General features: G+C 57.3%; 1 protein-coding gene across 1 annotated transcript in view; it reads left to right on the forward strand.

The window, feature by feature from the left end:
* Positions 1-1744: 1744 nt before the first annotated feature.
* The window catches only part of Dnah17 (dynein, axonemal, heavy chain 17), a 94509-nt gene continuing 86042 nt past the window's right edge, over positions 1745-10211 (forward strand). Inside the window, exons 1-10 of the mRNA XM_013036358.1 lie at positions 1745-2038; positions 3050-3243; positions 4248-4440; positions 4548-4647; positions 4796-4881; positions 5054-5179; positions 6075-6227; positions 6700-6786; positions 8169-8336; positions 8680-8796. Of these exons, the coding sequence (XP_012891812.1) occupies positions 1745-2038; positions 3050-3243; positions 4248-4440; positions 4548-4647; positions 4796-4881; positions 5054-5179; positions 6075-6227; positions 6700-6786; positions 8169-8336; positions 8680-8796 (1518 nt within the window). The remainder of the gene's footprint in view (positions 2039-3049; positions 3244-4247; positions 4441-4547; positions 4648-4795; positions 4882-5053; positions 5180-6074; positions 6228-6699; positions 6787-8168; positions 8337-8679; positions 8797-10211) is intronic.

Raw genomic sequence — 10211 nt, forward strand, 5'->3', positions numbered from 1 at the left:
TGCTTATGTGGTGCTGAGGAATCGAACCCAGGGCCTCATGCATGCAAGGCAAGCACTCTACCACTGAGCCACCTTCCCAGCTTCTTTATTTTTATTTTTTTGCTGGTCTTGGGTCTTGGACTCTGGGCCTAGGCACTGTCCCTAAGCTCCTTTTACTCAAGGTTAACACTCTACCCCTTGAGCTACAGCACCACTTCTGACTTTTTTGTGATTAATTGGAGAGAAGAGTCTCGTGGACTTTCCTGCCCAGGCTGGCTTTGAACTGAGATCATCAGATCTCAGCCTCCTGAGTAGCAAGGATTGCAGACACGAGCCACCATGGCGAGCTCTACTTTGTTTCCAATTTCAATTCCCCTTGCTTTTCTTTCTTTGAGCATTTTCTCAGCTAGCAACGCTAACACAATGATGAGGAGCAGAGGTGCAAGCGCACATCCTTGCCTGACTCCAGATGACAGAGCAAAAGCACTGAGAGAGAGTGGCACAGAGCAGCCGGGCCCGGAAGCTCAGAGGCGCAGAAGGAGAAGGAAAGGGGTGGGCGGGGGTGGGGCTCATGACAGTTTACACGAATGCCAAATACTTAGCCACATCGCTAACTGCAATGTTCCAGCATTGACATTTATGATGACTGCTATGGTTTTCGTGTGCCTTCTGGAAAAAAACAAATCAGGAGCTGTAAGGTGGCCCCAGTGCAGCGGCGCTGGGAGGTGACGGGCATGACAGAATGGGTCAGTCCATCTGTGGGTCAATATGGTCATGTGTTAGCCCAGAACTGGCTTTGGCACAAAGCATGCTGGGCCTAGCACACTACCTTTGGCCTGCCACCAGATGGTACATACCACCGGCTACTTGGGGCCCAAGGAGAAAGTTCTAGGAGTCTCAGAACCCTGAAGGAGCTTCCAGAAGTTCTGTGGCAGTTGGAGCCCTCCAGGGTTGGGAGCCATTTTCTTCCCTCTCTTGGGAGAGAGCTAACCCCACTCGTGACCAGAGCAGGAATTTGTGTGGAGCTGGTGAGCAAGCCCAACCCTGAGTGGTGCGGTGGGCAGGAGACATGGTGAGGGGGAGGGAGGGGGCTGGGAACCAAGGGGAGCCGGCCCTGGCAGGCCCCAGACCACGCTCCCCACTTTGAGCTGGTCAGGGGTCTGGGCCAGCGTGGTGGCCAAGCCCCCTTCTGGCTCCCTGATACCCCCACTTCAGCTGCACCTGAGCAAGCCCTGCTTCCACCCACTGGCTTCTGGAACTACAATCCTCCTATTTACTCTTTCTGTGTAGCTTGGAAAACAGGCATGTGCTACCTTGCTTTTTTATTGGTTGAGATGAGGTTCTCAAGTACGTTTTGTCCAGGCTAGCCTTGAACTACAATCTGATCCTCCTCCTCCTCTGCCTCCCAAGTGGCCAGGACGGCAGATGGAACCTCCTGTTACCTGAACCCTTTCACCTGCTCCTCTGTTCGCTCCGTTTGCTCCTCCCACTCTTCCACGCCACCTGGCAGTGGTTGCCATCTCTTCCCTTTGTTCCAGCCTGTTAATTTATGGTCACAACTAACACCAGCAGGGAAAAGTGTCTGGCCAGAGTGCGCATGCCCGGCCCCTTGCCTCTCTTCCGACACCAGTCCATCCGCAGCCAAGCACAACGCGTTCACCACAAACCTTGTCCCCTTGCTTGGTGGGGACAGATTCCCTGAGGAGACGTCGGGATGGCGTTCATGACCGACGTCAGAATCCAGTACCTGGAGACCATCGCATCCATGCTGCTCAGGTTCAAGCCAGACAAATGGAGCAAACTGGTTGGGGCCGAGGAGAACTTGGCCTTGTTCATGGAGTTCTTCGACAAGCAGGACATCCCGCTGCTGCTGCTGACGCTCAACCCCGCCGGCATCATCATACCCAGCCTGGGCTTCCCGGAGACGCTCAAGTCCAAAGGCGTCTACTTCCTCAAGACGTCCCGGGAGAACATCAACAAGGAAAACTACAAGACCAACCTCCTGTACGGCGACCTCAGCCCGGCGCCCGTGGAGCAGCTGATCGCCGTGGTGGAGGAGGTGCGGGTCGGGGACTCGCAGCTGTGCGGTCGGGCTCAGCAGCCTCAGCTGGAAGCTGGATGGAAAGGCCGCAGCCTTCCGGGGAGGCCCAGGTGCTAGGTGGGATCTGCTGAGCCCTGCCTGCCCTGTTTGCTTGCTAGGGGGGCCCCTGGGGCCGGGGAGGGACCAGGCAGAGGATGAAGGAGTGGCGTTTTCCCCTCCACTGTGTCCCAGCTCCTCTGATGTTGAGCAGGGGGCACTTAGAGCCCTGGAAACGTGCTATGGTCCTGAGCACTGTAGGAGGAGCACCTGGGTCCCTGCCCGAACACATCCAAAGGAAAAGAAACAAATGAAGCCTGGGGCCACGGGACGCAGAGCAAGGCGAGGGGGGAGGGTGTCTCGGTCACAACAGGGTGCGTGGCCGGCTCGGCCAGCTCACTGCCACGCACGATGCCACCCTGGGCTTCACACAGACGCGAGAGTCTCTCCCCCTCCGGAGGCTGAAGTGTGCGGCCTTCATCTGAGGCCTCTCTCCTTGGCTTGTAGGAGTGTGTGCGTGTGTGTGTGTGGTGTGTGTGTGTGTGCGTGTGTGTGTCTGTCTGGTTCTGGGTCTTGAACCCAGTGGCTCATATTTTCGCCCAGCTTTGTGCTCCTGGCTGGAGCTCTGTCACCTGAGCCATGCCGCTACTTCCAGCCTTTTGCTGATTAGTTTGGAGAGGAGGTCTCGTAGACTTTGTTGCCTAGGCTGGCTTTGAACCACTGTCTTCTGGATCTCTGACTCCAGAGACACATGAGACCCATGAGAGTCAGTCATCAGCACCTGACTTAACCTCCTCTTCTCTTGTGGACATAAATCCAGCTCGGTTAGGGCCACTCTACTGGCCTCACCAACCCTGGACGGCCTCTGTGGAGACCTTACCTCCACCTGTAGCCCCCCAGGAGTGAGGGCGTGGGGCGGGCACCCGGGTTGGTTCATCGCGGCCTTGGGCGTGGAGAAGGCCCGCCGCCGTGCAGCTGTGTGTCTCCTCGCAGATCCTCTACGCTCTGCTAAACCAGAAAGAGAACATGGAGGGCTGGCCCCAGGTGGTCTCGGAGGACATCATCAAGCAGGTCCACAAGCTAAAGAATGAGATGTTTGTGATGGGGGGGAAGATCAAGGGGAAAACCCTGCTGCCCACCCCGGAGCACCTGGGGAGCCTGGATGGCACGCTGGAGTCCATGGAGAGGTAGGCACTGCCCGCTTCCTGCTGCCCAGGGCTGGGGAAATCCCTGAGCTCTGACCACCAGTGATGGCGAGAGCGTCTCGCTGGCCTTGTGCTCTGGAGCTAATGAAATGCTTGAGCTGGGCACTGGTGGCTCACGACTGTCATCCAGCTACTCAGGTGGTTGAGATCTGAGGATCATGGTTCAAAGCCAGCCCGGGCAGGAAAGTCCGTGAGACTCTTTATCTCCAATGAACCACCAAAAAACCAGAAGTGGCGCTGTGGCTCAAGTGGTAAAGCACTGGCCTTGAGCTGACGAACTGAGGGACAGAGCCCAGGCCTAGAGTTCAGGCCCCACAAATGACAAAAGAAGATATGCTTGAATGCACAGGGTGTTACTGGGGGTTCTGAGTCTGGGATAGACAGACAGGGTAGGAAAGGACAGGTGTGAGACCCCCTGGGATCGTAGCTCCTACTCCAGGAGGGGGCCCACCCCGCCATCATGAGTGAGCACAGTCACGACGCCCCAGAGCGCGCGTGAGTGAGGCGGACACTGTGGCCTTCCAGGGGTCTTGAGACGCCCGCGGGCCCCTGGGATGCCCCACGGCACCCATCACGCCGCTGTTGCACCCGCCTTGGTACACAGACCCTCAGAACCATTGCCGTGCGTCCATGCACACAGGTCTGGGAGCAGCCCCAGCCTCCCACGTTCCCTCCACGGAGCAGGAAGCCTGCCACACTGGCACTTGATGGCCTCTGTCAGAATGGGTGGGGGGAACAGTCCTAAAGTTTATTCTGGAATCCTCCCCTTCCCTGCCCTGCCCTTGGTTTCTCACTACCTGAGGAGGTTAGAAATCCCCTCCCCCAGCCCACTGCAACAAGCCAGGATCGTCAGGACTGGCACAGCCCTGCTGCCCACGGCTTGGGCATTGGCACCAGGCTGCTGGGGAAGGGACAGGGGGGAACCCCTCTTGGGACACCCAGAGTAGTTGACCAAGACAGCCTGGCCCCGCCCTGGTCCCTGGTAGGATCCCTTCGTCCCTGGACAATTCTCTTCTGCACGCCATCGAGACCATCATCATTGACTGGTCGCACCAGATCCGAGACGTCATGAGCAAGGATTCGGCCCAGGCCCTGCTGGATGGGCTGCACCCTCTGCCCCGGGTGGAGTTTGACTTCTGGGACGCCCGCCTGATGAACCTGCAGTGTATCCACGAGCAGGTGGGCCGCACCCCTCAGTGCCCGCCCCCCCCAGCCTGGCTGCAAGCCAGCGAGCGTCCTTAGCGAGAGCCTCGAGAGTTGAGCAGGAAGCTGCCTTCTCTCCTCAGCTAAACAGACCCAAAGTGAACAAGATCGTTGAGATCCTGGAAAAAGCCAAAAGCTGCTACTGGCCGGCCCTGCAGAGCGTGTACATGAGCGTCACGGAAGGTGAGCTCCCTGGAGGGGCCGTGGCCAGCCCTGGGGTGCCTGCCCCACCCTGCCCCACCCAGCCCTCACCCCATGGTGTCGTGGAGGGGTGGGGTGGGGTCCAGGTGCACGTGGTTCTCTGACTGGTGCCGACTCTTGTCATGCGCAGGGCTGAAGGAAGCCAACGACATTGTTCTCTACCTGAAGCCCCTCCGCATCTCGCTAGAGGAGATGGAGCAGGCCGACTTCACCGTGGTGCGCTGCGGGGCCGCACAGGGGGAGGGGGAGGGGAGGGGGGTTCACGAGGGTCCCGGGGACTGCAGGCCCCCTGGCTGTCACACCAGGTCCCGGAGGTCCAGCGCCAGCCATGAGGAGCAGAAGGACAGGGACCTTGGACCAAAACCCCGCCTCCTCCCCCCCCCCCCAGCTCCCGACCTACATTGCCAAGGTGCTGAACACCATCTGCTTCATCTGGGCCACCTCGGCATACTACAACACACCCTCGAGAGTCATCGTCATCCTGCAGGAGTTCTGCAACCAGCTCATCGAGATGGTGACGCCGCCTGCCCCTCCCCCATCGACCCACCCCCCCAGCTCCACACCCCACTGCCTGCCCCTCCCCCACCGACCCACCCCCCAGCTCCACACCCCACCACCACACAAAGCAGGGGCCCCAAGCCCAGGTCCAGCCCTCCCAGCAGCTTGCTGGAGTACTAACAAGGCCTGCCCAACCAGCCTCTATGCAAGGAGGAGGAAAGGAAAGGGAGGACAGAGGAGGAGGTTCCCTGGGAGTCCCGGGACTTAGCCAAGCACCTGTGGGGTTGGGCCAGCCCGCAGCCAGCTACCTCCTGCTGCATACAGCCTTCCCTCCTCTCAGCCTAGCGGCCAGCAGCATGGAGCCCGGGCCGGCCTGGGCCATCTTTCTACATCAAAGCCACACTTGTGCTAGGTGCTGTGGCTCACGCCTGTAATCCTAGCTACCAGGGTCATGGTTGAAGCCAGCCTGGGTGAAAAGTCCATGAGACTCTTACCTCCGATTAACACCAGAAAACCAGAAGTAGCACTGTGGCTCAAAGCGGTAGAGTGCTAGCCTTGGCCAGAGTTCAAGCCCTATGACAGAAAAATAAAAACTTGCCACTGGCAGAAGCAGAAGGGCGTGGTGCACTCTGCACAGGGCATCCACACAAGGGCCCCTCCAGGGTCCAAAATCTGTTTCTGCTGCAGCCAGGAATAGGGTGAGGGGCCTAGGGTGGGCTGCTCGGCGCTCCAAATGGGATCCAGACTGGCCGCGGGCTCGAGGGAGATCCTGTGGCCCAGGACCCAGACGCCGGGTCCCCAGGCGCCATGCCTCCTCTCACACTTATGGTGCCGGGTGTCAGGGAACAGCTTGGGATGTTCGGGTGTCAGGGAACAGCTTGGGATGTTCCTTCACCTTCTCTTTCATCCAGACGCGCAGCTTCCTGAGCCCAGACGAGGTGCTAAAAGGCCTGCAGGGGGAGATAGAGGAGATCCTGAACGGCATCTCCCTGTCCGTGAATGTCCTGAAGGAGCTCTTCCGCATCTATGACTTCTGCTGCGCCAACATGAAGCTCTTCTTCAAGGTACTTCTGGCCCACAGAGCCCCACGGACCCCCCACAGAGCCCCACAGAGCTCCACAGAGCCCCACAGAGCCCCACAGAGCCCCCACAGAGCCCCACAGAGCCCCCACAGAGCCCCACAGAGCCCCACAGAGCCCCACAGAGCCCCAGAGAGCCCCAGAGAGCCCCCACAGAGCCCCACAGAGCCCCCACAGAGCCCCACAGAGCCCCCACAGAGCCCCACAGAACCCCCAGAGCCCCACAGAGCCCCACAGAGCCCACAGAGCCCACAGAGCCCCACAGAGCCCCACAGAGCCCCACAGAGCCCCACAGAGCCCTGGTGGAGGGAAAAAGACAACAAACACCTGGACAGACTGGTAGATGTCCAAAGCGAGCATAATACAATCTGTTTCTCCCCCTCCCTCTCCCTCTTTTTTTTTTCCTCTCTCCCTCTCCCTCCCTCTCTCTCTGTCTCTCCCCCCCCACCACCAAAAGAACAAACCTCCTGTGCCATGGGAGTTCCCTTCTTCCCTCGCGTTTTCCAGAATGAATTCCTTCTTCCACCGCGTCCAGACCATTGAGGTAAAGCCCAGTGTTGTTCATCGTCCCCTTGCTTCTTGGACTGCTCCTCTAGAATCACCTCTTGGGAGCCGAGTGCAGTGCCGCATGCCTGCAATCCTACCTTGTCAGGAGGCTGAGATGGGGAGGATGGAGGTTCAAGGGAACCTCTCCCCCTCCACCCAAATGTTAGTGAGCTCCATCTCAACAGAATAAAACCTGGGTGTGGCGATGTGTGTCTGTCCCAGCTACAGTGGAAGGTATAAATGGGAGGATTCTATCCAGGATCGCCCAGGAAAGAAACCCAATCCCCAAATAATGAGAGGAGCCAGGCACCTATGGCTCACACCTGTAATCCTACATACTCAGGAGGCTGAGGTCTGAGGACCATGATTTGAAGATAGCTGGAGCAGGAAAGTCCATGACACTCGTCTCCACTTAACCACCAAAAAGCTGCAAGTGGAGCTGTGGCTCAAGTGGTATAGTGCCAGCCTTGAGCAGAAAATCTCAGAGACAGCACCCAGGCCCTGAGTTCAAGCCCCAGGATCAACAACAACAAAAAGCCTGTGTGCCCATGACTTAGATCATTACAGTGGGGACAAATAACGCTTTAGCCTCTGATTTTCCTGGCGTTGTAGCTGGGCCTTGTCCACACTTGTGAGCGTAGGGGTGATGGCAGGCCACTCAGAGCTCCCGGATTTAAATCAGCATCCAAAGGCTCCCAGCCCAGGGATTCAGAAGGTCATGGTCAAGTAGCTATTGACTCCTACATAATCATAGACTGAATCGGGATGAAGTTTCTGGAAAGAGGAGACTTTGGGGGTGGGGAAATGGTCAGCCTGTTCTGTTCTTCCAGGCTGACTGGAAGAATATGCAAATAGAGCCCCGACTCCTTTGTGTTTTGGTCAGTCATGGGGCTTGAACTCTGGGCCTGCATGCTGTCCCTCAGCTCTTTAGGCTAGTTCTCTACCACTTGAACCACAGCACCACTTCTGGTTTTCTGAGTGGTTTATTGGAGATAGAGTCCAGATAAGAGTCCCATGGAGGTCTGGGAAGGTGGCTCAGTGGTAGAGCGCTTGCCTTGCATGCCTGAGGCCCTGGGTTCGATTCCCAGCACCACATAAGCAAAAAGAAAAAAAAAAGCCAGAAGTGGCCCTGTGGCTCAAGTGGTAGAGCGCTAGCCTTGAGCTGAAGAGCTGAGGGACAGCGCCCAGGCCCAGAGTTCAGGCCCCACGAGTGGACCCAAAAAAAAAAAAAAAGAGTCCCATGGAGTTTCCTGCTGGGGCTGACTTTGAACCATGATCCTCAGATCTCAGCCTCCTCAGTAGCTAAGATTACAGGCGTGAGCCACCGGCACCTGGCTGAGCATATTGTTTTTGTTTATTCTTCTTTCCCTGTCCCTCTAGGAACTTTATAAAACTGCCATTGAGTTTCTGAAGCTGGAGAAGATCGAACTGGGTGGTGTTCGGGGCAACATCCTGGGAAACATGGTGACCCAGATTTATGACGAGGTCTTTGAGCTGGTGAAGGTTTTTGCTGAGTGCAAATACGATCCCCTGGATCCCGGAGACTCGGTGAGGCCACAGTCGAGGGCTGATGAGCCCTGCCGAGGAGAGGGCCAACCAGCGGGAAGTGGGGAACACCTGGCTCCCAGCACCTTAACCTGTTATCAGGGGAACTGCACAAGGAGGGGCCTGGGGCCGTGCAAGCATTCTCTTAGAAGTTGCTTTTCTTTCTTTTGTCTGGCCGTGCTGGAGATCTCCCTCCAGCCTCTTGAATGGAGGGCGAGCTGTCTTCCACCCAGCCACCTCACAGCCCTGGCGTTCACGGGGCTGCCAGTGTCCCCGTCCAGCAGGGGGCGTTACGGGTGACCACAGCCCTGCCTGACTTGCTGACTACATTTCATTTACTTTCAAGAGTTTTGACAATGATTACGCCGATTTTGAGACCAAGATTCAAGATCTGGATAGGAGGCTGGCCACAATCTTCTGCCAAGCCTTTGATGACTGCAACTCCATCGAATCTTCTGCCAAGGTAAGCTAGCACCGAGGGTCAGCGGACAGACCACCCGCCCAGAATAATGTTAGGGGCAGAGATGGGGAGCTGAGCCCCCGGTGCCCACCTGCCTCCCAGTGCCTGGGCCGGAGCAGCCTCAGGACCTCAGCGAAAGGGAGGGAAGCCAGCTCACGGTGGCCTGTCCCCGAGACTTGGGAGCAGGGTGCTGCATTCCTTTGCTTTCTTCTGGTTCCTGTCTCCTGTGCCTAGGAGAAATGAAGTGACCCAGCGGTCATGGCGGAACCCAAATCTGGGCCAGGGTCCCGGCTCCTGGGGTTTCAGGGCTCAGATTACACCTCTCACCCCAGTACACCAAATAAAGAGGCGAGTAGAGGTGGAGGCAGAGAACAGAGCCTTGTTCCAGGACACACCGCAGGGAGATGTACATTTCTGCAATCCAGCCCATCTTCCGGGCACAGACCAGCTTGTTTAGGTTTAACTAGGGGGAGAATTGGGCAGAGACTAAAGGTAGGCATAACCGTCCGGTCACAGGTAAGTAAGGCAGGGCCTGATTGGTCATCACTCAGGCACTCCTGGGAAGCTGTTATATGGTGTGGAGGTGCAATATGCTCACAAGAAGTCATTGTCTGGCCCACGGTCTGGCCAACAGGGGCTCTGCCCCCTTCCCTTGGGGACAGTTTCTGTCCCTTCTTGGAAAGATGCTGTCATCTCTCTGTCCTTCCTGGAACCAAGGTGACTCCAGGAGGAGTGTGGACTACAGGAGGCGTCGCAGGCCCCGTGGCGGCGGGGATGCCGGGCTGCTCTCCGCAGCCACCCTTGGACACCTGCAGGCCCAAGTCGGGAGTCTGAGCTTTGCTGGAAAAGCCTGGGCGCTGCCCCTGAGCTGCTTTTGCTCAAGACTGGCGCTCTACCACTTGAGCCACAGTGTCACTTCCATCTTTTTCTGTGTATGTGGTACTGAAGAATCGAACCCAGGACTTCATGCATGCTAGACCAGCACTCGGCCACTCAGCCACCTTCCTAGCCCCTCTTTCTTTCTTTTTTTACCCTTTTTTTTCTTTTTTGGTGGTACTATAATTTGACCTCAGGTCCTCAGTCCTGCATAGGCTGGTGCTCTACCCTTGATCCATATTTCCAGCCCTACTTTGGGATGGTTATTTTGGAGATGTGGAGTCTGGCAAATTTTTCTGGCTGGGCCAGTCTCAGCCCACAGCAGCAGGAGGGGATCCCGTGACCAGCAAGGGAGTGAAGGGCAGCCTGGGCACCCGAGGTGGAAGTGAGCCCTCTGGGCTGGGCCTTCTTTGGCTGAGCTGGGGACCCAGGACTCTCCCTGCTCTCAGCACAAAGATCTCAAGCAAACACCAGGATGTTCTTTTGCTTTTGAGACATTCCTTAAGAACACACACACACACACACACACACACACACACACA

Source organism: Dipodomys ordii, unplaced genomic scaffold, assembly GCF_000151885.1.
Source record: "Dipodomys ordii isolate 6190 unplaced genomic scaffold, Dord_2.0 Scaffold7, whole genome shotgun sequence".
Lineage (NCBI taxonomy): Eukaryota > Metazoa > Chordata > Mammalia > Rodentia > Heteromyidae > Dipodomys > Dipodomys ordii.